Source organism: Tyto alba, unplaced genomic scaffold (assembly GCF_018691265.1).
Source record: "Tyto alba isolate M040663 unplaced genomic scaffold, T.alba_DEE_v4.0 Super-Scaffold_14, whole genome shotgun sequence".
NCBI lineage: Eukaryota > Metazoa > Chordata > Aves > Strigiformes > Tytonidae > Tyto > Tyto alba.
Genome location: NW_024881276.1, coordinates 29,794,554 through 29,820,875, shown reverse-complemented (window position 1 = coordinate 29,820,875; position 26,322 = coordinate 29,794,554). Strand labels below are relative to the sequence as shown.

The following is a 26,322-nucleotide window of genomic DNA, read 5'->3' as shown; positions in this document are numbered from 1 at the left end:
TCCCTGGGCAGCCGCGCTGAGCGGGCGTTCGCTGGGCCGCGCCGGGCCTGTGGTGACCCAGAGCTCCCCGTTTTCCCACAGCCGCCGTGCGTGGCAGCGGCTGGGTGGTGGGTGGGGGACGGCGACTTCAGCTAAAGAAACCCCAAGCCAAGAAGCAGTTCTCACCCTCAGCTGCGAAAGGAGGACCCAGATGCACGAACTGCAGGCCCGGCAGATGGAAGACAAATAGAAATCTGTTTCTTCCCTGAACACCAGCATCTAATATTAAAAAATAAACGAAAAAAGCTCCTTGTGTTTTTTTTTTTTTTTTTTGTTAATGGTACTTGGTGGGGTATGGTTGAGCATGCTGCGTAGCCAGCCAGTGAATTGGTGGCACTGACATCTGAAAGGAAGCAGCAACCACACAGAGCAATCTGCTCCATTTTACAGATTGCAGTATCATACTCTGACTGCTCATCCGGTTATGGCTTTGCCAGTATACTATCTTAGTGAATAACATCAAAATGCATTGTTTCAGAGATATTTTATATTCATTAGGTAATGGTTTTCTACTTTGTTTTTTTTTGTTTGTGTTTTGTTTTTGTTTTTTTTCATTTAAAATATGCTTTCTGTAAAATATTTTGATTTTGGAAGTTTCTGTGTATATTGACTTTCTCTTCTGCATATTCACTTCATCACCTAAGAAAATAATTTGGTTGAATAATTGCAATACGAATTGACCCACTGGACTGAATGCAAGTTTAATTTATCTTCTGGCCAATCATGTTGCAGTGAGACATTTCAGAGCTACAGGACTTCTGTTTCTGACTTAAATTGTCACAGCCTCATGGCTGGAGGAAGAAATTCCAGAAACTGTTGCAAAAGAGAGAAATTTTATTGCCAATTAAGAAATAGGACTCTTCTTTCCTTGTGGTGCTTTGCTGTTCAGTCACAGGTAGAGAATGTAGAACTGTGAGCTTGCAAATCTAAGGCAGTCTGCAGATACTCAGTAAGTGACGCTTAAGACTGTTGTAGCAGGCACGTCTCCTTAAACTGGGAGGTTCTGTTCAACAGTACACAAGCTGTTAATTCCACAGAAGCTTTAAACAAACTTTGCAGATTTCCTTTAAATATTTGTTTCAGTGGTATGAAAGGAATGGTTTGTGTTTCTATTAATGTATTTTTACATTTCTCTTTGACTGACTTTAAAACACACAGATACTGCTCAGTGCTGTGTTGGGATACATTAATTTTGTTTTCAGTGAAGAGTGGTAGCATTGCAAGCTTGCCAGACGTCAAGTAAAGGATTTCAGATACTATCATGAAAGGATTAGACTGTTAAAGAGGAGGGTGTAGGAACCAGTGGAGAACAAAATAACGCTTATTATATAGATTGTATCTGTGGCACTACGTGTATTAAATTTCTTCAAAAGGTAAAAAGGGTAGTAATTAAGGGGGATGCAATTCCAGTGTCTGTTAGATATTAATATAACCTTTATATATACATCTAGAGATATGTTCTATTACAAAGAAGAGGTTTGTGGGAGTTATGTGTGCAGGTTTTAACTGGAGTGTTTCAGCTTATCTGTAAACCATGAAAGCTGTGTTTTGTTTTAGCAAGTTGTCTTTGAGATTCTTGTCAGAGAATATAAAATCACTTTTAACATGGGAACTGAGCAATTATCTCAGCTTTTTGATACCACATTGTAGTTTGGTTTTGTTTTGTTTTTCCTAGAGTTGAATACTATTAATATTGTAGGACTGATTGGTGGGGAGGAATTGTGTTTGTTGTTATCTAAGGAAGTATGGAAAGAGAGAATGGTCCATGCTGCTGAAGCCTGTGGGGAGGTCTGTTTTGAAGGGCTGGGCAGCATTAAGGGGATCCTGCTGGAGATCCTCCTGTCAGGAGGATAAAAGGGGACAGGGCAGCAAGCAGGTCTGTCTGCTTCTTTCACCCTCTCACCCTTATCCTTGGCTTTAGGAGACCAGAAATCGCTTGGATCTGAAGCAGGAGCTGAAGAAGGAACTGGAATCCATCTGGAGAACTCCTCAGCCTTTTGTGTGGACAAACAGCAGGGTCTGACACGGTAAGGGAAGACGATTCGAGTGAGACATCAGCATTTCCTCTAGGATCAACCGTCTCACCAGCTTTCTTTTCTTCCAGCATGCTTTTGCACTGCTTTGCAAAAAATGTCTTTAGTGTCCTCACTATGATGTGAAATGGAAATGTGCATTTTTTCCACAGGGTAGGAGGCACTGCTTGGTTTCACTCTCTTTCCGGTCAGGAACTTTAATTTATTCTGCCTTAGAAAAAAAACTTCAGTAAATTGTGAAATTGTATTTAACAGAAAAAATAATTTTGATTTTAAAAAACATTTTGCTTTTTATTAATAACAGTTGGACATAATGAAGCTTCTTAGAGAGTATGTTGATGTCTTTGTTACAGCTAGAGTGCTTGTAACCCTTTACCTTTAAGTTCATAGCAACTTCCTAGTAACTCCAGAAATACATGTCATCAGTGACAAAAGGAAAAACAAAGTCTGACATATGGGATAGTTACATAGTATAAAGACTTAGAAAAGTCTTTTGCAAGGAAATAAGCCAGGCAATTGATAGAGCATTAAGCTCATGCTCTGAGTTTATACACATAGAGCACAATACCTAAAACCTAAATTTAGTCTCTTAGATAATTCACAACAGTCTGTAGTCCCCAGGGACAGGCTACTTGAAGTACTTACATTGTACTTGGACAATTTAATAATTATAAAAAAATATATATTTAAATTGTATTTTGTTGATATTAGTTTAAGACACCTTAGTACTGTCTCAGGAACTCTAAACATGATTATTGATTTATCACAGCCCTATGAACTCCTTTTCTGAAATATTTTACCTCAGTGTCACCATTTAGCTTCTGTTTGCCTTTGGAAGGTACGTAATGAACTGAAACCAATGGTTGTGATTCCTCGGGAAAAGACTGCAGACACGTTGCTTGCAAAGCCAGAGTTTTATGACATCTTTAATTTATTATCTATTTCCTGGGTAAGGACTGGTTTATGTCATTAGCATCATCCTTAAAGGTCATGTTCTGGGATGTTTTTCCTTTCTGACACTTGTCCACATTCAGCAGATATGGAAAAATTAAGTTTGCAGATGTGACCTATGTTGAGTATGATAATATTTCTGAAATAAATCAAAACTAATTTGCCTATAAATATTGTTGAGGAACTGTTTTAAATGTCAGTGTGCTAGTGGAATTAACAGTTGTTCTTTTATTGAGCATGCTGTTCTGCTGAAGTTGCCCTCTTAGCAATTGTCGAAGTATAAAATCTGTTCTGAAAACTGTCTTTGCCATTTATTACTGAGGATGTTACACTCATGAAAGCTCCTAGATTGACCACAGTGTCAGTGTTCAGTTTGAAATACATCTATCTGGTAAGTTACCTAGAGCATTTGAATTAAACTTTCAGTCCTGTCCTGTGTAGTTGTACAAAGGACTTGATGAGACCTAGCCATAACAAGATTATTTCAGTCTGGATGCTTAAGAGAGGAAATTTTGATGATGCTGAAACAAGTGGAAAATATTCTCAGTGATTTCATTGTTGTCAATATTTAAACCAAATGTGAATGGTGCATCCATCCAGTGACACTACTGGCACAGTCACTTTGTTCAGACGTCTTACAGAAACCTTTCTAATACAAACTGGATTGGTGTTACTTACCAATTATAAGTCAGAGATATAATTTATATATTTTTGCTTATTTTTACATGTGTTTGTGAAATAAATAGATAGTACTATATGATCCTGGGTTTGCACAGGTTGATGGCCGATCGAGTGCTTGTGATTGGCAGCGGAGGGAGAGAGCATGCGCTGGCCTGGAAGTTGGCCCAGTCTCCACATGTAAAACATGTGTTTGTTGCTCCAGGAAATGCAGGAACAGCTGACAATGGAAAAATTTCAAATTCAGGTAAAAAGAGGGAAAAAATAAAATACTGTGCCAAGCAATCAGTAATATGTGTGTTGGAACTGGAACAAACCTGACTATATTTGTATTGAGTCAGTAGAAGATAACAATGATTCTTTTCTTTTACTGATACCACAAAATATTTAGGGCACAGATTTTTGTGTGTGTTTTGTTTCTGAATTTTAGAACTGCCTAGAAAAACATCATACTATGTCTATTTTTAGCCTAGGTTCTTAGGATAGTGAGGCTTATATGAGACTGTGTGTTTCTATACCTCATCTCTTTTCTCCCACTGTTATGTTTGAATTTACTGACGGCCTTCAGTGAAACTTAACAGAAGAATAGAAGGCTCAAAGTTATTAACTTCTGGATAGAAACTTCTCTGATATCTGTCCAGGCTGCCCAGCTAAATTTAGCTACATCACGCACTGGCATGGAGTAAATCTTTGCTCAAATGTTGAAATTGATTTTCCTTTAAGAACTTACAGTTTTATTTTTAAAAGTTTTTATTCTGTTATGATAAGCAGCTTTAAAAAGTCTATATTGATTACATATAGCAAATAGAATGCATTTGATAAATTCTCAGATGTATATTTAAAACAGTAGTGGAAACTGGAAATGTTCACTGTTCCTTTTGAACTCTGTCATTATTCTATTATTTGTTTTACTTTGCCCTTCAAGGGCTGTTTCATTATTTTAATTATACTTGGTAGGGAGATGGAACAATAACATCCTCATCTCTCATCTCTTATTTAGGCTTTACAGTGGTAACTTAATTATATTTCCTTTGCCTTTTCAGCTGTATTAGTGAGCAATCACACTATTGTTACCCAGTTCTGCAAAGATCATAACATTGGGCTTGTGTTAGTTGGACAAGAAGCTCTTTTGGCAGCTGGTAAGGCTGAAATAAATTAACTTGACAGTAAAAATCAGCATCTTGAATTCTGCTTTAAAATGACCTCTTTAGGCTCTTAGGACACACAGTGAATTAAGCTAAAGAGCAAGAAAATTTGGATTATCTTGTAAATTGTAGTCCCTTAAAATATTTGGCTTCATAGCTGTATGCTGTTTTTTGTATGTTAGAAATCAGCAGGGGAAAACGTGCAGAATCAAGAATCAGTAATGGTTACAAGTACTTGTGTCTTGTGGTCTGCTTTCCTTTATATAAAGAATTTTCTTGCAATAGTCCTAACATTGTCGCTGTATGCAACAGTACCCAGACCATCATGTGCATTTATTGTAATGTGGTACAGTGAGATCAGTACTTACTGTAGTACCAGACAGTTCTATCCAATAGTCATGGAGTGGTAACTGTGACAGTGCTTAGTAATGTAAAGAGCTGAAGACCTCTTAAAACTAAACGATGAAATAGGTCACTGGATATGCAGAACCTTACTGTAAGGATGAATTAGCTGTTTGAGACAAGGAAACGTGTAACAGAGTGCCAGAATGGTAATGTGGTTTTCCTTTTGTCAAAATGACTTGTTTCCAAAGAGACGACTTGCATCTTTTGCTATTTTTTGATAATTAGGGATTGTTGATGACTTGAGAGCAGCAGGAGTTAGGTGTTTTGGACCATCTGCAAAAGCAGCCCAGCTGGCATCCAACATCAGTTTTGCCAAAGCCTTTCTGGATCGACATGGGATCCCAACAGCAAGATGGAAAGCCTTCACCAATCCCCAGGAGGCTTGTAGGTTTATTATCAGGTAAAGATTTTGATACTGGAAACACCTCTGTCAATTTGTAGATGCATTTGGCCTTCACCCATGATAGTTACCTAGAACTTGGTAACTTTTCAACTGTTGTTCTTCTCAAGTACCTACTGAATTAATTAGTTTTGTAATTAGAGACAGATGATGAAGGTGCAGGGAACTTAAACAGGTTGACTTTTCTGTTCACAGATCACAGCTCTTCTTCCCTTTGATCAGCTTCTTCAGGATGCTAGTTAGAGCATCTTTTATTCAAAAGATAAAAAAATTGTGACAGAGAAAAATATTTCAGTAGTCTTTCTATGAGGGTAAGAATAATTTCTACACAGTTACCAGCAAAATGCTATCTGTGGAGTGATTTGGGAGGTACTGGTCAAATACTCATAACTTAATGAGTATACCCTTATTTCTTCAAGGTTAGACAGCATCTCTCTTACATGGAGAGAGAAATGTAACTGCATATCTCGCAATTGCTTTGCACGGTAATGCCTCTGAAGTCATTGGGGATCCTCTGGGAGAGTAACTTACCACTGTGGCTATTTTGATCCAGTCTCACAGCAGCTGCTGTGTTCAGCAACACTGGTCTGTAGCTGTGGGTCGGTTTCACGGACTTCTTGTCTTTGCTGTCACGTGCTACATGTGGTATAACCTAGTGGAACTTTTTTTTTTTTTAAATAAAAACAACCTTTTCACTGACTTTGCTCTGTAACAGCATTTAGTCTGTATTACTGCCATGTAGAGAAACGGGCCAACAACTGGTATTTCTGCAAGCATGCATAAGACTCAAAAAGGAAAACTGTATCTCAGGTCAGGACACTGAGATGTGGAAAAAGGGAGCTTTGTGTGATCCTGCTTTGGCTGCTTGCATGAATCGAGGGTTGAGATTTATCCTAATATAAATCGTAATGTGTAAAGGAGAAATGAGATTTTTTTTTTCAGAAAACAGGCTAGTAGTGTGTAGAATCAGGTCTTCAAAAGGAACATTTTATTTGACTGGCCTCAAGCCAGAGAGAGGTGGATAGATAAAGTGTAGTTAAAATATGTTAATGTTATGCTGTTTTGTTCTTTTTTGTTTTTTTTTTTTTTTTTTCCTTCTAGATTTATTTTGCATTTAAGAGTAAGTGGAACAATTCTGGGCATACAGTGTTAATACACTAGTTCTAACATATCCTTTACATGCAAGAGCTAACTCAGCCTTAACCCTACAACCCTAAACAGAACTTCCATAGTGGTTTATAGGATTACGTACTGTAATCTGGTGTTACAAAACTAGCAATCATCAATGAGTTCATCTTTCCAAACCTATGACATGAATAAAATAGTAACCCAACTCAGGGAAAAGAGGAAGAAACTGCGAGATGTTAAAGTTCAGTGACTTGTCCAAGGATATACATTGAGTTGGTGTCAGAACCAACAACAGAATTCATGGATTTCTGGTCCATAGTCCGGTGCTGGGAGCTTATAAGAGTCCATTCACCTCAATGACATGATGGGCTCTGTGTTTTTCTGATGTGTTATTCTTCAACTGTTTGGAAAAAAAAGGAAGAATATGGGAGGCATTCAGCTTAAAAATGATAATTTCACTGGATGCAGTAGGGATGCCCGAATCTCACTTTTGCTTTCATTTAAAGCACAGACTTTCCTGCACGAGTTGTACGGGCAAGGGGCCCTGCTGCTAGAAAAGAAGTGACTATTGCAGCCAGCAAAGAGGAAGCCTGCAGAGCTGTCCAAGAGATGATGCAGGTGGATAAATCTTCCATTAATCAGTGGGAATACAATTCTTGATTCTGTGAGTTTGTAATTTCAGCCACAGGAAGCAAATATTTTCAGAAGAAACTTGCCCATTTGACTATGGAATTTCTCTGAGTATGCTCCTCAAATTCCTCATGTTTGCCCCAGACAGTGGGCAGCTAGCAGGGCTTTGTAGAGTTTGTGACTGAACTCTTGTTCCAGCACTGAGCCCTGCTGCCCTGCCCCTCCAGCTTCTTCATTTTTCATTGGCTCCTGGGGTCTGATAAGGTGCATTTCAATGCATCTTCCTTATCTGCAGATGAGTTTCTATTGTGTTTGCTCAGCATACCAGAATTCAAGCAAGCCAATACTTTTCATAGACCTTGTTTTCTTCTGTTAAAAGAAAATAAAGACAGAGTTTAGCCAGTAGATGTCATGTTTGCTAACTGGAGAAATTTTTTTTGTACAGGACGGAATGTTTGGAGAGATGGTTGTTATTGAAGAACTTCTTCAAGGGGAAGAACTTTCTGTACGTGATCAATGGTGTGGTTATATGCTTTTATTCTTTGGTATTTTTGCTATTCTCTGTGAATAAACACACAAGTTTATTGTTTCAAATAGGGTTTTTTTGTTTATTTGCACTTACGTAAATAAATATGCAGTGTAAGCAATTTAATGTCATACTAATCAATGTATGTTGTCAGTAGAATTTTCTTCTGCATTAGCCATAAAATTGTGATTATGGTGATCTTTTTAGTTGGAAGATGATATTTTTGCCTGAAGTGACCTAAAACATGTTTGTATGGACTTTGTCTTGGTAATTCTTGTTACATCAATAATTCTGTGCTAATATTTAGTGCCTATTTCAACACTTTCCTTACCATGGATTACTATTCAGTGGTAGGATAAAACTTAAGCATGCATATTATATGCCACATGAAAACTGAAAGCGTGTTCTTTGTGCAAGGTTTGTCCTGCACTGAGAATACCTCACACTCACTCAGGCCCCAGATCTGCAAACACACAGGTTTAACTCGAAACATATGAATAAATTCTGTCAAGTCAATTAAGACTATTCACATGCCTTAAGGTGAGCATATGTCCATGTGACTGAGAGGTCAAGATCTAATTCATCAGAAAGGATTTCTTATGAGGGCCACCGTTTCTCCTGATTATTTAAAAATGAGAAAGAAAGCTCAATGAATCTGTCCTTCAGGTCAGTGGGCTTGCAGCAGAGTAAGTGGATCCTACTGCTTTCTATCTTCAATTCCTAAATTTCCCTGGTAGAACTGAGCCTCAGCCTGTTACCTTCCCTTGGGACGGGACATTGTCACTGTTGCTGTTGTGTGCATCTCTTAACAGTGCTTGTGCTTCACGGATGGTGTCACTGTTGCCTCAATGCCCCCAGCCCAGGCCCACAAACGATTATTGGATGGTGACCAGGGTCCAAACACTGGAGGGATGGGAGCCTACTGTCCGGTTCCACAGGTATAGCAGTCCTCCTCCTCAGCCTGCAATAAGGCTGATCACATCTGTGGTTAATATATCTCCTTTAGGGCCCAATCTTGTTTCTACCACATAGGCCAGATTTCTTTTGGAATTGATTGACACTTTGCTTGTGTAAGTGCAATATAGGGCTCAAATTTTAGTAGTCATTCTTTAGGATTTAATGAGCTAGTGTTCTGAGGAATGGTCTCTCTTTTACCTTTTCCATTATTCCTCATCTCGGTGTTCCTCCGCTCCTGCTAGCATCACTTGAAATGTCCCTGCAAAATTCCCCACATGCCTGGAGTCTTTGTGTCTTGAACATAACCCTGGGTTTCTTGTTGATTCCTAAAGCTGACTGCATTGTTCCAAATATGCTGCTCAAGTACATTATTAGTGTGTTTTTCTATAACTAGAGAAGCAATCTTACTGTGTACAGCCCAGGTTGCCAGTGTCTCAAACCTCCTTAAAATTTGCCTTACAAAGAAAGAACCAAACAAAAAATCTTGGGAGACAGAGGATCAGTATATCTGTCCTTCAGGCAGCAGCACCCTAATGGAAGGAGTGCACTGGTTGGGGGTGGGAGAGCAGAAGATGTAGCTGGGGTATTTACTTACCCCAGTCCTTCCAGGGCCTATGAGCTAGTCCAGCAAATGTCATCACTGTCTCAATCAGTTTGATGTTGATCATCAGGTTCCAGAAGTTCTTCTAGAGAAAATCAATGATGCTATCCTTCAACGTGTTGTTGATAGTATGAGACAAGAAGGAACAGCATATGTAGGTAAGTAAGCATTCAGCTGAAAAACAAGGTAAAGTCATAGCAATGTTAGTTTCATTGTTAGAGATTGTTTTTGAATTCCAAATAATATTTGTTTGTTTGCTTTTTTGTTTGTTTTTTAAATAAAAAAGTAGTTCATTTTTCATGCAGTATTAAGTCTTACTTGTTTGGCTTATAGCTCTTCCTTTGGAGAAAAGAACTTTTGTCTTTTCTCCATAAAACACACTGTGTTTTTATTAAATATTTTTTATTAAAACAGTTGCAACCAGACTCTTTGTAGTCCAAGGTATAATATATACTTAAATTCAGTTGTACTGATCACTCCTACATAGAGCAATGTAAGTTTTCTTAAGATCTTTGTCTTAAGGCTGTTTTGAAAATGTAAGGTGATGCTCACAGCTGTCACTTTTTCATCCTGTCAGTTCCTTCTGATCTCTGAACGCCTGCATTTAGAGAGCTGTAGTGGAAGGCAGACTTTCTGATGCAGAGGAGTTGCTTTCTGTTGTGTTCAGCCTAAAATGTGATGCAATGTTCCTCAAGGTGCTGCTTGCCACTTTGTTGGTTATTGTGGAATTATAATGACTTGCATTCAAGTGCTTGCAGAATCCTTGCTCCTAATTCCTTATGAGTTGCAGAAATGCATCCCACATTCCAAAATACTGTGTTGCATTTAAAGGAGTTCTTGAAAAATAAACATTTAAATTAATTTGCTTGGCTGTGTTCTTTTTGTCCAGGTGTGCTGCAAACAGGTTTAATACTTACCAGAGATGGTGTGAAAATTTTAAACTTTAAATGTCAGTTTGGTGACCCTCAGTGCCAGGTGAGTGAAAGATACTGAAAACTTAAATATGCTTCATTCTTTTAGCTCTGACTGTTCTGGCTTACCTCTAGGGAAATTTGCATGCCTATAGTTTCCAAATCTACTGGTATAGGGAAATACAGTCATTTCAGTTTGGCCAGATTTCACTCTATTAATTGAATTTTCCTTAAGTTGAATTTCAACATGTCAGCAAAATAAAAATTAACTTCTAGCACTATGAAAATTTTCTGCAGGTAATTCTTCCACTGCTTAAAAATGATTTTTATGAAGTGATTCAAGCAACAATTGATGGCAAGCTCTGCAGCTTCATGCCAGCCTGGTCAGAAAATAGTACAGCTGCCTGTGTGGTCATGGCAAGTCCAGGATACCCAGGAGACTATGACAAAGGCATGGAGGTAACAGGTAACTGCAGTAGATTGTTTACTATTTAATTTCAGTGTAGTCCTTCAGTAGGTTTGCATTTACCTCTTCTCCCAGGGATCTGTACAGCTTTCCTATATCCTGCCCCTCCCACCCTACCAGACTCTGCCTTCATTTGTCACTCCTTGTCTTTGTGGAAGGGAGAGCTGTTTGGTAGGATCTTTTATCCAGTGTGTGTGCCTGTCCAAAGTCGCACGGGGGCTAAATGTTTAAAGTTACATCGTTCTATAAAGCTCTGCCTGTAACTGGTTGCTGAGATAAGAAGGTGATGGGGAATTATGTTCTCCTGGAATAACTCTGCTGTGTCCACGTGAAGTACTTCCACAACCTGTGCTGGAAACGTGGACCACAATGTTGCCAGTACATGACTGCTTTTTCCTAGCTTTGCTCCCTTGCCAGGAGGTCACATTATCTTAGCTAATGCTTGACCAGGTGGTAAGGGTGAGACTTGAGGACCTATGGCTTTTAAAATAGGAGCAGTGCATGCCCCCACCATCAGTGTGGTTCCATCCCTTGTGCCAGCCAGCCAGGGTCATTGCTGTGTAATACTAATAAGGGCCTCTTCTTCATAGGGCTTGAAGGGTTTTTGGAGAGGTGGGCATGTGATCTTTAGACCAATATTAATTTTCTGTGTTAAAATTCTTGTGGTTTAATATCTCATTAAGATTTTTTGAAATGTTCAAAACCAGCGGGAACTGTTGCAGAACTATTTCCTTCCTCCTCAGCTACTGCCTTGCCAGTCCAACACTGTGCCTTGTGTAAAGCAACACAGACAACTGATCTTGTATCAAGGCCACCTTAATTTTGTTAGAGCTCCAGTTACCCTACATCACTCAGGGAGAAGGTCATGTTATATTGCTTTTTCCCTTGTCAAGATTTCTTCTGTCCTGTTCTCCTCACCCACCCTCCTCTTCCAGTTCCCTCACTGTATTTATTTTGGTTTTGTCAGTGATATTCTGGGAAACTCTGTTTTTTCTGTAACCGTAAAAATCCAAACCACGTAACTGGGTGAATTCTTCTGCTAGTGAGCTACCTTTCACTAGTCAGACTCAGGAATTTAACTCTTTTCAAGTTGATATTCATATCTTTAGGAGTGAGATGGTGTGACCACCCCTGCTTGTTAATCACAAAAAAAAGCCAGTCAAAACAGTGAAATTCAATCCATTCTTCTATGATTATACTCCATCCTCTGGAGTTGTATAGGTTTTATTAGTTTTTTTTCCTATCTTTCACACTGATTCCCACATTTTAATGGCTTAACAAACATTTTATTCTGGAGTATTCCTAAAGACATGATGGGAAGGAGTTAGGTTTCCATTGCAGCATGGCCAGCTGAGGCTCAGCTTTGACCTTATCCGGGCAGTGCTGTGGCCATGTAACACACTGTACCTTCAGCAAGCATAAAGGTCCTTTTTACTTGTTTATAAAATCTATCTAGCCAATAGCAAGGGGAAAACTGTGTTTTGTTTTGTTTTTTCCAGGTGATGGCAGCAGTTCCTCCTCTTCCCTTATCCTCTCATCAAGATATGAATCTAAAAAAAGCCCTGAACAATTTTGCTTTCCCCTAACAGGAAAACACATGGAGAGAAATTAAAAGAACAAAATACATTATTTGTTTTGGCTTTTGGACAGCCACCTGCAAGTGTTTGGAGGGCACTGACTCCAAATGTGGTAGGATGTTGTGTGGAGTAGGCACAGCAAAATAGCTAGGGGAGTGCTGATGTAACATTAGCATTAATGGTTTAATGTCAGGGAAAAGGGAAAATCCAGGCAGTAAACGGCTATGAATTGTGATTTCATACAGGAAAGCCCGACACAAATTATTCACAATTACAATATACAACACAGCTTTGCTGTGGCACAGGGTAGTTTTATGTCCTGTTGTGGCTCTTGGATCCCTTATTTCTGTTCCTGTGTGATCTCTGTCCTTACTAGATGTCTCAAAAGGGAGTTTTAGGGCCAGTGGAATGGGATACCTTTCACTGGTAATGCTGTTTCTCAGAAGAAAGGTAAGGTGGGAAGCTTTATTGTTGTTCTCCCTTGACTGAAGAAAGGACATAAATCTTCACTACTTTGCCAACACAGTACATGATTTAAAATATTCAGAGAATTCCTTTTGCTTTTGTAGGGCTGCTGCAAGCCAGAGAGTTAGGGCTGCAGGTGTTCCATGCTGGCACAACGCTGAAGGATGGCAGAGTGGTGACAAGTGGTGGCAGAGTCCTCTCCATTACTGCTGTTAAGGAGGACCTGATGAAAGCCCTGGCAGAAGCCAACAGGGGTGTAGCGGCCATACATTTCAAGGGTGCCACTTACAGGAAGGACATTGGACATCGGGGTATACGGCTCCTCAAAGTGTCTCTGTATGTAAGCAAAGGCACTAGCAGAAATAGATGCTAGCCCAAAGTTTTCTATCCGCTCTTCCCATTTGTGTGATGAATGATGGTCTATGCAGAAAATGTCACTGCTGCTGCTAGCATGTGCTTTATTCCCTGCAGGGGTCTAATATACAGAGAGAGACGTGTGGAAACTGTAACCAGTGATGTTTTGTTTCATCAGCCAGAAACGTCAATTGTAAGTGGTACCAGATCAGGTAAGACTGGGAAGAATCTTTGAATTTCCTCAGTATATTGACTGGAACAGAACTGTTTTGTTTTCCCCAGGAGGTGATCAATGCATTCTTGGCATTGAAATTGAGCTTGAGCAGCTGGGCTGGGGTCACCACAAAGAAAGAAAACTCTTAATTTCTTCCTCATCACTCTTCTTTTGCTTAATTAAAAAGTAGTTGTCTTACCATGGAGATGATTGCACTTTTTCAAGGTTAGTCTAGTGAACAGAATAACTCCTGGATTAATGGAGTGGATTTGTACATCATTGGGCAGAAGTGATCCTACTGGCTGTATATCTGAGTACAACATCCAAACAGTTATTAGGGTGTGGCTAACAGTCACTGGATTTACTAATTGCTCTTCAGACTGTGTCCTTTACTCTTAGCAGTGATCTACTGAGGAAAATTCCCTGTTGACTTTTTTCCCCTTAGAAAAAAAGTAGTTACATAAAGGAAAAAGGCAAGCTGTTAACAGTTCGGTAAAATGTTTAACCTTCGCTATCCACAATCCATAGGACACAAATACAGAATAATGAAGTTCTGTTTACACCACCATGAAATATGTGACTTTGGGGTCCATGCTTCATAAAGCTGTGCATGTTTCTGTCAGTGGACACAGTTCTGTCTTCTCTAAGAAATCATAATTTGCAGTACTTGCCTTGGTGACTGTTTTGGGGCTCTTTATTTCCCTTTAAAATGCTGCTTATTTGTACTTGGCAGGCAGTCATTCAGAAGTAGGAGGCTTTGCTGGTTTCTTTGACTTGAAAGCATCTGGTTATGATGATCCTATCTTGGTATCTCAAACTAAAGGCCTTGGACCTAAACTGCAGGTAACTTGCAACTTGACTGTAGCAAAGCTTATGTTATCTCCCAAGTTTGTTTTAAATGCCACAGCCAATTACACCATCTGCACCCTTCTGAGCATTATAAATACATCTCAAGTCCACTGCAGTGGTCATTTGAACTTTGGCAATGAGCAAGGCCTGGGCATATGTTATTGAGAATATGGAGGCTCTGGATATTTTGTGATGAAATGATAATAAATCAAAAAAATCAAGTAAGTACTTGAGGAACTAAGAACCAGAAATTCTGCTATAAAATAGAGGGTCCATTGGCATTGAGAAAGATTAGTTCATAGGAGTGCAGGGAAGCGTTGAATTGGTAACTGTCAGGCTCAGCTTAATAACCTGTATCCAGAGAGGTAGCATGATTACCTCTGGCAGGGCACTGGGGAAAAGGAGGATGGAGGAGATAAACATTAAAGGCAGAGAGAAGCCAATACATGAAGAATGCTTATTAAACAAGAACACATGGGATAAGCTGAGCCAAGAATATATTTATATATTGAATCAGAAGGCAGCTTTCAGCCGTCAAAGGAGTGGAGGTCTGAAGCTGCCTTTCACTGCTCAAGCACAGGAACTTATTTCAAGTTGGTGTTTATACCTTTAGTAATGGGATGATATGGTGTGGCTTCCTGCAATATCATGAGACTGAACATAATGATCCAGAAAGTCTTTTGCAGTCTTACATCCCTGGACGCCTCTGAGCATGAAAAAGTGATTGGTGCTGGCTCCTGCGAGTCTTTGTTCCAAGGGCTTGGCAGAGACACGTCCCCAACTGTGTTTACAAAAGCTGTTCCCAAGACTCTTCTTTGGCCAAAAAAAGTTGGCTGATGTCTATACGAATTGTTACTAGATCAGTGGGAGGGAGGTGTTATAATGCAACAAAGGACATGGGATGACTGGTTTCCATAGCACTTCTAAATCCACCAGCCGGTAAAAGAAATCAGGCTTGTAATCCAAACACAGACTTTGTTAAGGTTCTGATCTGTTACCATTTTGAAGACAGTGATGGTATTCATCTGCATTTTTCCCTTGCCCATCTGTCCATACTGAGCTTTTCTGCACAGGTGTAGCTACACTGATAGAGCTGTGTCAGTAAAAGGTAGCTACTTTGAAAATTGATCCATACATACGCAATCTTTGTCCTATTTCAGTCCCTGAAGTGGTAACTGACAGAGATGAATTGCACTGTGTGAGCTGGCGCTGTGCATCTACATCAGCAGCCAGCACAAGCTGAACTGCTCTGGTGCATCCCCAACAGTGTAGAAAACTCTGCTTGTAATAAAGTGGTGTAAATGTCACCACTTTGTAGAAGCCATGATGTCTGAATCAGGTTTCATTACTTGGAGGATGCAAACACCTTGATAATTTCTTTTAAAACCAAACAGCAGCCTTTCTGAGGGAAATATTATTGTTTTGTGAAAGACCTGTCTTTCAGAGGAGCCCACAGACCAGGCCCATGTTGTTGTCTGTGACATGAGATAGCTGAGATAAAAAGACTCCTTGGGGAGGGTAGGACTGAAGAATCTCATTCCCTGTGGACTTGGAGAAGAAGAAGAAGAAAACTAATTAATAAATTGTTTCAGTTTTGCTGCATAGTCCAGTGAAATTAGTAGTCAAAAATAAAGCAGAACACACTGTAATGTTTGAGCAACCTGACCTTATTTTTTGAAAATTGCTAGGATGTTGAATATCCTGGGAATTTGTAATTGCTTTTAGACATCTCTTACTCTGGAATTGACAATATATTCCAAAATGCAAACAAACAAACAACCTGAAAGGACAATTTCTGAGTAGCTGAAGCTACAATTTGAATTAATGTTTCAAAAAACAAAATAATTTTTCTTTTCTCTGCAAGAAAACAAGCTGTTTTCTCTTGATTTAAACTAGATGATGCACCAGGTTATCCTTCTGCATGTATGTTCTACAGTGATTCTTTTCAGGGAAAAGAAAATTTCTGCTTATTTGGTTAACATCTGAATTTTGCTTATTTCTTGTCACCACTGCTGTTTCCCACCATGTTTTGCAGATTGCACAAGTATGTAAAAGACACGACACCATAGGTCAGGACCTGGTTGCCATGTGTGTCAATGACATCCTGGCTCAAGGAGCAGAGCCTCTCTTCTTCCTCAGTTACTTTGCCTGTGGCAAACTTGATGCTGAAGTGACTGAAACAATCAAAGAAGGAATAGCTGAAGCTTGCAGAAATGCAGGATGTGCTTTCCTGGGTATGAACACTCCTTTCTTTTGAGATTTGAAGATTCTGATGTTGAAACAATTACTAGTGAAACAGACATTATAGGCAGAGGCAGTATGTGGCATTAGAACTGTTGGTTTCTGTTTGGTGGAAAAAAACGTCAAGTATTTGGGCTTAAACTCTTCCTTATCTGCAAAATGGTCGGTCAGCACAGAGGGATGATTTTTACTATTAATGCATCTGGATCTTAATTCCTGTATCCTTGTACAAAGGAGAGCAAAACTGGATTCCTCACATTCTTGAAGTGTTAATATGTTTTCATTCCCTCTCTGATACTCAGTCATAGCCGAGAGGTGCCAGATAAGTAGCGTGAACTGAAAAAGAAAAGTTTCTTCTTTCAGTAGCTTCATGAAGCTTTGTTTTGTTGAAATCTTGAGGTGAGGTAAGAAATAAAGAAGGATTTAAAAAATATATCTGCACGTGCTTCTTAGACTGCATGTCTCTGCAGCTATCCTGGTTACATCGCGTATTGTTGGAGATGCTATAAAGTTAACAGTAAAACATACAGTAGTGCTGACTGCTTTCTCTCCCTACTTAGGCAGGGAGATGGCTGAGGTGCATGGCATGTATTCTTCTGGAGAGTATGACCTGGCTGGCTTTGTGGTTGGTGCAGTGGAGCGAGGGCAGATGCTTCTGCAGCTGCAGAGAGCTGATGAGGAGGATGTGCTTATTGGACTGGCCTCTTCCAGGATTCACGGTCGTGGCTTTAGCACCATAAGGAAGATTCTCTTAATGTCCTCCTTACACTACTCCTCACCAGCACCTGGCAGTTGTGGTGACAAGACTCTAGGTACAATATGTTTCTTCTCAAAAGCAAACCTGCAAATGAATTGTGTTCAGAAATTTTCAAAACTAGGTGCTGCCAAGGGTTGTTTACTTCAGGATGGGTTAGGGTTAATCAGTCTTTGGTGTAGGTATGTTGGCTTGCATCCAATTTTGGAACAGAGGGCCAGCACTTTTTGCTACTTCCCAAGGTCATCTGCCACAAAGAGCAGAAGGGAACCTGTTCAGAGAAGCATTCTCACGAAACACCTAATGACCTTTTAAACAAATGGATTGATTTGACACTTTTGTTTGCAGGGGACGTGTTGCTGACCCCAGCAAAAATGTACAGTCCATCTTTGCTGCCTGTCCTTCGCTCAGGGCATGTGAAGGCTTTTGTCTTCATTGCTGAGGAGGGGTTGCTGGAAGGCATCTCCAGAATCCTACCAGAACATGTCAGCGCTGTCCTAGGTAAATATGAAAAAGATGACTGTTTCTGTCTGACAAAATTTATATACACATGGACTTGGCTTTTCAGCTTCAGTTATAGAGCTACTCAGAAATGTACATGTCGACATAGTTGGAGACCGAATGACCTGAAGTTAATGCTTTTCCAAAAAGCCTACCAAAAGCATTCCTATTTCAAGTAAGCATTGGCTGGTGAGCACCACTCTCTCGTTGGAGAAGGGAAATTTAAGGAGAGTTTGAAAGCAGCTTATCTCTAGGACAAAATGTTTTTGAAAAGATTGTGTATTCTGCAAGACACCTCTCCATACTAAACATTTTGACCAAACAGTAAAGCTTGTTGTGAGAATTAATTTGCATTATTCGCTCCACAGTATATGTACACACGCACATACACACACACACATTTAATGCAGTTTTATGGCAGACGCTAGCTTCCTCACAACAGATTAGCATGTGACAACTCTAAGTAAGGTGGAACTTCTTCTGTTGAAGCTGAAGTTGGGCAAAATATTAAAAAAGTTCAAAATATTGAAGAAAACCATAAAACCATATTAATGTAAATCAAAATGTTGTGGGGATAGGGAGGAGGGGAAGGAAGGTGTCTGTATGTCTCTCAGTATTTCTCTAGAATTAAATTAGAAAGGAAAAAAATAAACCCAGTTTACTAAGGTAGTAACAACAGACAAGGTAACAAGCCCAAGGGATTGTTAGTTTTCTAAAGTGAAGTTGAGATGTCAGGTCTGCACCATCAGGCTTTCCACAGACAACCTAAGGCCATGTCTGTGTGAGTGGGATCACTGTGAAAGCCCATGCATGCTTCCCATCTGTGTGTAGAACACTCAGCCCTGTTCCAGTCTGCCCAACAACACAACTAAGTATACATTCTTATGCTAATTATTGATTCTTTGAAACAGAAAACAAGAATTCGATTAGTCCAAAAAAAGCCAGAAGATGGTTTGTCCCATGGCTCCTTTATCTCTTACGGAAGAGATGTAAGTCATCTGTAGCTTTTTCCTTCTGGCTGGTGAGGGATAAATACGTTTTAATTTGCCATCATTTTCTCCATATTTTCCTTAGAAAGCCTAGAGAAGACTTGGCTCACACCGATTATGGCTAGAAACCTCTAGCTAAGCAACACCTATAAAGTTGACTGGAAGTTGGGTCAGTGTCCTCCTTGGACAGTATTAGAATAGGAAGAATTAGTCTCTATCAGCTCTTGTAATCCACCACTTGCAATATGCTACCGTATATAGTAAAAGATAGCTAGCAAACATTTGTGCTGACCATATACAAATCTTGTTAATTTTCAGATGCTCTCAGTTGGAAGATTCCTGAAATCTTTTGCTGGCTTTACAAAGAGGGAAACCTCTCTGCAGAGGAGATGGCTCAGACGTTTAATTGTGGGATCGGTGCAGTCTTGGTTGTGCAGAAGGACCTGGCTCAGCATGTTCTTAAGGACATACAGAGATGTGAGGAAGCTTGGCTGATTGGGAAAGTTGTTGCCCCTTGTCACACAGGTTAGCAGGTGTCCTAGTGGAAAATGAAGACACTCACAAAAATTAAGCAGAGTTTGGTTTGATTCAAAGTGTAACAGATTCATCTGCCTCACTTCAGAGGGGTTTCCACTTAGGATGTGCTACTTAATTTTTAAATTGATACAGCTCTAGATTGTTTTAGAATGTGGTTCTCTGAAGTGCTGAGCATCTTCTGGGAGTCACCAGTTGTCTTCAGTTCTGTAGGCACTGAGGAGAGTCCTTACTGCAAAGTTTGTGTAGTTCACATCTTTTTCCTGTTGTTTCACTAGGGTGGAGGCTATCCAACACCTTCATATCTAGATTTCATTGTTAAAGACACTGAGAAGTGAATGTATTGTTTTCAGAGTGACAGTATTTGAATCATGTCTTACCTAGGTACCTGCTTGAGACTTGAGTAAATCCCTCTGATGACTGTCTGTAAGGACTCAAACGTTAGTCGATTATATTTTACCACAGTCCTGGGAATCAACCCACTTCTTTTCCAACCCCTTCCCTACTCACACAGATCCTGTGTGAAGACTGAGGATAGGCCACAGCTGAGTGTAGTCATATGTGCTGGTATGTCCATTGGCTGACATACAGCAAGACGTGAGCCAAAATCCCTCTGGAAACCAAACAGCTTGGGGAGCAGTTTGGGCAGCCAAAATGCAACCTCAGTTCTGTCAACATAATTTTTCATGTAATTTTGCAACGTGAGAGGAAGACAGGTGTACAAGATGGGTTATAAACCTTGAAAAGACTATGCCATACTTAGGCCTTTGTAAACAATTCTGTGAGTAACACAAAATCCGCACATCTAGTATGAGTTGGTTTGTTCAAGTAGTAAATGCTTTTGTAGTTCAGTTAGTGCTAGCGTAAATTAATTGCTGATAGGTTTTCTCTTAATTGAAACTTATGATTAATAAACTATACAAATTAAATTTAGGTGGAAAAGTAAAATCTAAGGTATTTTAACATTTTCCTCACATATTTGGAGGAGGTTCTCACATCGAAGTCGAGAATCTTCTAGAAGCTCTGCAGCTGAGCAGCCCCCAACATCTGCTGAAAAACGCTGTTGTTGAAAGTCAACACCAACCCAGAAAGAACAAAGTTAAAGTAGCTGTTCTCATCTCTGGAACAGGTGAGCTTTCATTTATCCTCACACAGAGAAATGTCCTTATAAAGGAGAGGCTGAATTCAGCCCTGATACAAGGGCATCCACCTTGCCTTTTTTTCAGTAGAGTCTATGGACCCTACTAAAACCAAGGTTGCATTTTGAATGTAAGTCAAGAAGTTGTATTGTACTGTTAACATGCGAGCTTTATTAGTGCACAAATTCCTTAGTCCTCTTCTTTTTGTGCAGTTGTTGAAAACAAGATTATTGTTAGATAAACAGGACTGAGAGCCAATTCTCAGTGTCATAGGTGCTCAACTATTGCATGAATGTTTGCTTTCTCTTCATTTGAGGCACAAACCTTGCTGCGCTCATCAGTTATGCGAAAGACCCAGGCAGTTGTGCTCAAGTTGTCCTTGTCATCTCCAACAAGTCTGGTGTGGAAGAACTACGAAATGCAGCCCGGGCTGGAATTCCCACCAGGGTAAAGACACCCATTTCCTTTCCTTTTTATCACCAACTCACAGCTACTGAATCTGTAGGTCTTTATGAAATGTTTGGTAAGCATTCATGTTTCACTTCTGTTTAAAACTCCTATCGTAGGCAAGTGGATGTAGCACAAAGCTGTCAAAGTTTATCAGTAGAGGCAGAGCTGAAAGCTGTCTGGGCAATGCTCACTGCAGTCTGTGAGTCTTTCCCATCTCTTCAGTGAATGTTACGGTCCAGAGTCTGGAAGGGACTTAAAAACTGCAAGTGCTTTGGTGATTCGGGTCTGAGACTGTGGCCCATGCAGCTTCAAGCTTTAGCTGAAATGAGTAAGACTTCAGGCTCTGCAAAACACAGAAGCATGTTGTCTCCTTGGCTCACCCCTTCTTAGAAAGACCTTTGTCTCATATGCTCAGTCACTTTCAGTGCCACCATGAAAGTCTCTTCTCCTGCCTGTGGCCAGTAGAGTAGCACCGTGTTACAGAAACTTTCACTGGTTTGTTTATTAAAAAAAATAAATAGAAAGGGACTACCATCATGTCATCGTATTCGTCAAAGTATAGAACATGGCTTTTGAAGCATTCGGCAACTTGGATTTCAAATGCAGCCCACCAGGAATTCCTCCTTCTAACATTAAATGATTTTGAGCAGTTATCAGCTATGTACCAATGGAAATAAATAGTTACAGGCTCTCCGTGCATTAAAAAGTTTTCAGCAAGCTGAGTTGGGTTCATTTTACTTTTTTTCTGGCAGTATAAAGACTCATCTCTAGACAAAAAAAGTCACAGTATGTCAAATTTCATTCACATTTTCATAGGCAAGAGCATGACAGCTTTGTTAGCCCCTTATTTTTGAATGTCCTCATGAAGAGAGTCAGGAATCAACACTTACCTTGGGAGCTGAGGCTGAGATGTGGAATAGAAATAAAAAAGTTCCTGACTGCTCCTCCCCTTACACAGAATGTGTGGCCACTTTGTTGTCTTTTTAAAGAAATTCATGATTTTTCAGTAAGCCACTACAGACTTGGTGATGTTGTCAATGAGTCATTTTTACCTTAGTCTTTGGCTAGTCATGCTGGAGTAAGAGGTCCGTATTTTCCGATGTGTTTCCCCTTATTTCCCTCTACACCACATTATCCATGTTTCTCCTTTCACAGCTGGCTTCTCTTTGTGCAGGTTTCCTACACATCCTGTGTGATACAGCCAGTGTTAGCTGGCAAGTGATTGGGCTTTTCCCAGGAACATTTATAGGAAAGTGAAAAATCACAAATGTCCCGACTGATGTACCAACTTAAAACTTTTAAAATCCTTGAGTGTCCTGGAGTGAATCCAGTTGGCTTTCTCTTTGTTGCCCAAGTAGCTACTCTCATTCACACAAAGTTATTTCCTTGATATGGCTTTTGACGTGTTTTAATGTTTTAGGTGATTGATCATAAGTTATATGGAAGTCGCTCTGAATTTGACAGCACAATTGACCGAGTTCTTGAAGAATTTGCTGTTGAACTAATATGTCTTTCAGGATTTATGAGAATTTTGTCCAGTCCTTTTCTCAGAAAATGGAAAGGTAAGAAATTATAAGTGTGAAAGAGAAAATAAAATATGGATGCTTGGTCTCACCAGAATGACACGGTCACAGTTCTTCATCTTTTGGTTAAATCTCCCACAGCCTTGGCGACACTGAGGTTTGCATGTAAATCCGTGGGGCTGCCCTATGCTTTCATTCCTTCCAGCCAGTGGGACTGCGCTGGGATTCTGACTGTGCATTGGTAGGGAAATGCCTTGTGCTGGCAGAGAGTAACAGAGGGGCAAAATCAGGGTCACGGAGTTGGTCTGTCTGCTTTTCCTTCTGGGAAGGAGAAATGCCCGCGGAGCAGGCAGGAGCTTGTTCTGTCTGCAGTAGGGAACAGGTAGTGCAACTGTGTCACTTGTCAAGGAGCTGTGCTGGGGAGTTGTGCCGAACTTACTCCCTGCAGTTGTCACTCAGAAGAACATGGGAGAGAGCCTGATTTCTCAGTTCGTCTCCCTCCTGTGCTGCCCTGAGGGCTGCACAGCGGAGCACTGCTCTGCGCTGCGTGCTGGAGGTACGGCCGTTACAGCCCCCCGAGTGCGAGAGGCTCTGCTGCGGGGCAGAGCTTGCTTTAGACACGTTCCAGGCCCGCGGAGCAGGGAACGCACGATCCTCTTTTCCTCCTGGCTCTGGGCACCCAGGGCCAGCTCCTGAGGCCTCGCTCAGAAGTTACTCGCTCACTGTGCAAATCGCACTTGGACAGGCTCCTTTGGGAATGATGTTTCCTATGAAAATCACTTCCATCTGTGCAGCGGCTCTGCGTGAGGCTGCAGTGTGACATCCTCCGCTTCCAAGCCGCTCGTCTGCAGGACGAGGGCTGGTCACCTGGGAGGGGTCCTTACCGCTCCATCTGTCCATCCACAGACGCAAAAGCAAACAAGGACCTTGGCCTTAACTGAAACGTGCTTGCCTGGCTACTGCCAAAGCATGCACACCATCACCTGTGCTCCTGGAAGAGCAGTATTTCCTCCGATCAGGGCAGCCCTTCCTCAGACTTCCTTAGAGATTGTAACACCATATATATGTTCTGCTTTTTAACTTGAATCTGAAGATGTTACATTCTGACTGCAGCTGAGACCATTTAAACTCACAAGTGGTGCTCAATGATGTTGTTTTGAACTGATGATCACATCTCACTTTCTCACTTTTATTTCTAGAGGAAATTCAGTTCAAATTGTTTCTATCTTTTTTTTCCCCCTCTCACACTGATGCCCAGGGAAAGTTTTGAATGCTTCCCCATCACTTTTCCCACTAATCAAGGATGGAAATGTCCATCAGCAAGCCCTGCAAACTGGATTAAAAGTCACAGGCTGCACAGTGCATTTTGTCCTGGTAAGTGTCCTCTTGCCTAACATTGAGTAAGTTATGAAAAGGAATTTGCTTTTTTTCTTTTCTTTCTGAAGGCAGAAACAGGAAGAGGTAACAGGAGTGTGTGGAAATCTTGGGATTGTTACCGGTAAAAACAGGAAGATGTGAGGATTACACTGCATTTGTGGTTTCTTGAGGTGCTGCCTTCTTCCTTCATATTACGGGGTGGGGTTTTTTTTCAGTTTCTCCCACTCTCAGCAAACTTCCCTCTGAACCTTCTAGCCCATGTCTCTCTCCCCGCCGTACCCCCGATGTAATGTAGGTACCCCTCATGGAGGTGGCAAGCGTCTCTAGAGGTACGTTAAGCCTCCTGCACACAGCTACACGTGCGCTCACCGGGATCTCTCAGGAGACTTTCTCTGCCCCGTCCACATCATCTGTAACCTTCCTGAGACTGTTCACCAGCCTCTTCTAAAAGACTCCCAATATCCCCATTTTAGGAGGAATCTAGTCCAAAAGCAGTGATCCACCAGGAGCCGGTATCTGTGAAGGCTGACGACACAGAGGAGACACTGTCAGAAAGGGTTAAAGAAGCTGAGTGTCGGGCTTTTCCCATCGCCCTGCAGCTGGTGGCCAGTGGAGCAGTGCAGTTAGGAGCTGATGGTAAAACCTACTGGAAACAAGAGAGCCAAAGTCTGTGTCTTCCAGAAGAGCAGAGAGACTGCACATCCCCTCTCGCGGCTCTGGAGCCTCAGGAAACCGATGTGGTGTAGCCAGGTTGATGAGTGGCTTGCTCTCTGCTCGTCCTGCCCTCCTCCTCCCTGCCCTCTATGTGCTTCTCTTCGACTGCAGGCGTATCAGTGTCACGGCTTTCCATTCTGAGCCGTGAGCCTTTCCCCTCAGCTTGCAGTTTTAGTTACACTCCTTTTGCAAACCTGGCGGTGGAAGCCAAGCTATCATTTCAGATTTTGGATTTCTCTGTTCTGTTTTTTCACCTGTAAAGGAGATACTGTGTTACAAAGCAAAGAGGAGGCTTAAGCTGTAAAAATGGTCTAGTGCTTCAGAGGGAAATGAATTCTTCTGAGGGATCAGTTTTTGTTGGCTGCACCACATTGCACCAAGAGCTTCACAGAGCAACCACAAACAGGACTCAGGCTGCTGCAACAGGGTGACCCACTCCTGTTGGATGGAAGAGGCCAGACATGTCGGGGCAGATCAGAAGGGAGGCCCAGCCTGGCACTGTGTGGATTTGGGGGGTGAGCAAGCACTAGGGACAAATGCATAGTTCTGTGGGAGAAAGGGGGAGCCTTCAAGAACCTCATCTTTGTGAGCCCCACCACTGTGGGAGCACCTCAGGGTACAGAGAAGAGGATATGCAAACATGCACCAGTGTGAGGACCAGAGTCTTGTGAGCTGCCAAGCAGGACATCCAAAGGCCAACAAGGCAGGGAACATTTAAAAGGCAAAAGAAAAAAAAACAAACAAACAAACAAAAAACCCCCAAACTAACAAACTCCCCTTCATAGATTACTTGTCAATACAGTGTAATAGTGGCTACTGAACATACATCTAGACATTTTCCCCTGCTCCTTGAAAAGGGACGGTGCATCAATATTCCCAGAATTTCATGTTACAACTTTTGGATCTTGAGGGATGAAAATTTGGTTAGGACTAGAAACACCAGATTTCAGGCATTTTTCCTCCTTCATCCTTGAAATGAGCAGAACAAGACATCCTCAGCTTAATTGGCAGTGACGGGAAAAATCTCTGTTTTCTTTGTTGACTGAATGATTGGCTTGGTCCAGAGAGTCACTGCTTTTAAATAAAACCTTTTTCTGTGGGAAGCTTATTTTGTATCTGCCAGAATAATGTCTTGCATGCAAGTAACAAATGATAGGAAAAAAGGTAGCTAAGAAGCTGCTTGAACAAACTAGAGAAGAAGTAGCCAGAGCTGAATTTTCCAGAGGAGGGATCACTAATAGCCATTACACGCAATGAAAAAAATGTATTCTTGCTTTGGTATTACATGTGCTGTACTAGTGAGGGACATACTGTATATGTCACTCTCGGCTATACTAGGCTGTCTGAGAGCATGAGTCAGCTCCAGTTAAAATGTCTAAATTTTTCCTTTTTTTTTTTTTTTTTTTTTATGTGTAGCTAGTGGTGTTTCAGTAGTTAGGGAGGGGAAAAAAATTCAGTTTCCTCCTGTAAACTCTGCCATTTATGTACAGAAATCTGTATTTGTCTTTTGCACACCAATAACTGGAACAAGGAATGTGTATTTTTCATCATCTGGGAGAAAAAGGAAGAACCATAACAAGGCAAGGTTAACAAATGTTTGGTATATATAGATAATTTTTATGATACACACGTTGTTTAGTTTGCTTTCAGTCTGTTGTAACTGTGTAGTAACTTCCTGTTGTATATTATTTGAATTGCATAGCACGCATGACTGAATGTTCCAAACTTAACAAATAAAATGTTAAAAGAGAATAGAGTGCTAGTTATTGTG

The 26,322-nt window shown here is 40.7% G+C and overlaps 1 protein-coding gene across 1 annotated transcript; it reads left to right on the top strand.

Annotated features, from left to right (window-relative positions):
• Positions 1-377: 377 nt before the first annotated feature.
• Positions 378-26,269, top strand: LOC104361256 (trifunctional purine biosynthetic protein adenosine-3-like). Its single transcript, XM_042789005.1, has 23 exons — positions 378-537; positions 1,961-2,066; positions 3,800-3,948; positions 4,745-4,840; positions 5,477-5,651; positions 7,286-7,397; positions 7,855-7,914; positions 8,748-8,873; positions 9,564-9,651; positions 10,383-10,468; positions 10,702-10,870; positions 13,017-13,248; positions 13,384-13,478; positions 14,214-14,323; positions 16,365-16,563; positions 17,131-17,382; positions 17,673-17,825; positions 19,133-19,339; positions 20,334-20,477; positions 20,804-20,934; positions 22,358-22,499; positions 23,719-23,834; positions 24,311-26,269. Exons 1-23 carry the CDS (start codon positions 504-506, stop codon positions 24,581-24,583), a joined length of 3,255 nt encoding a protein of 1,084 aa, XP_042644939.1. The 5' UTR covers positions 378-503; the 3' UTR covers positions 24,584-26,269.
• Positions 26,270-26,322: the final 53 nt, after the last annotated feature.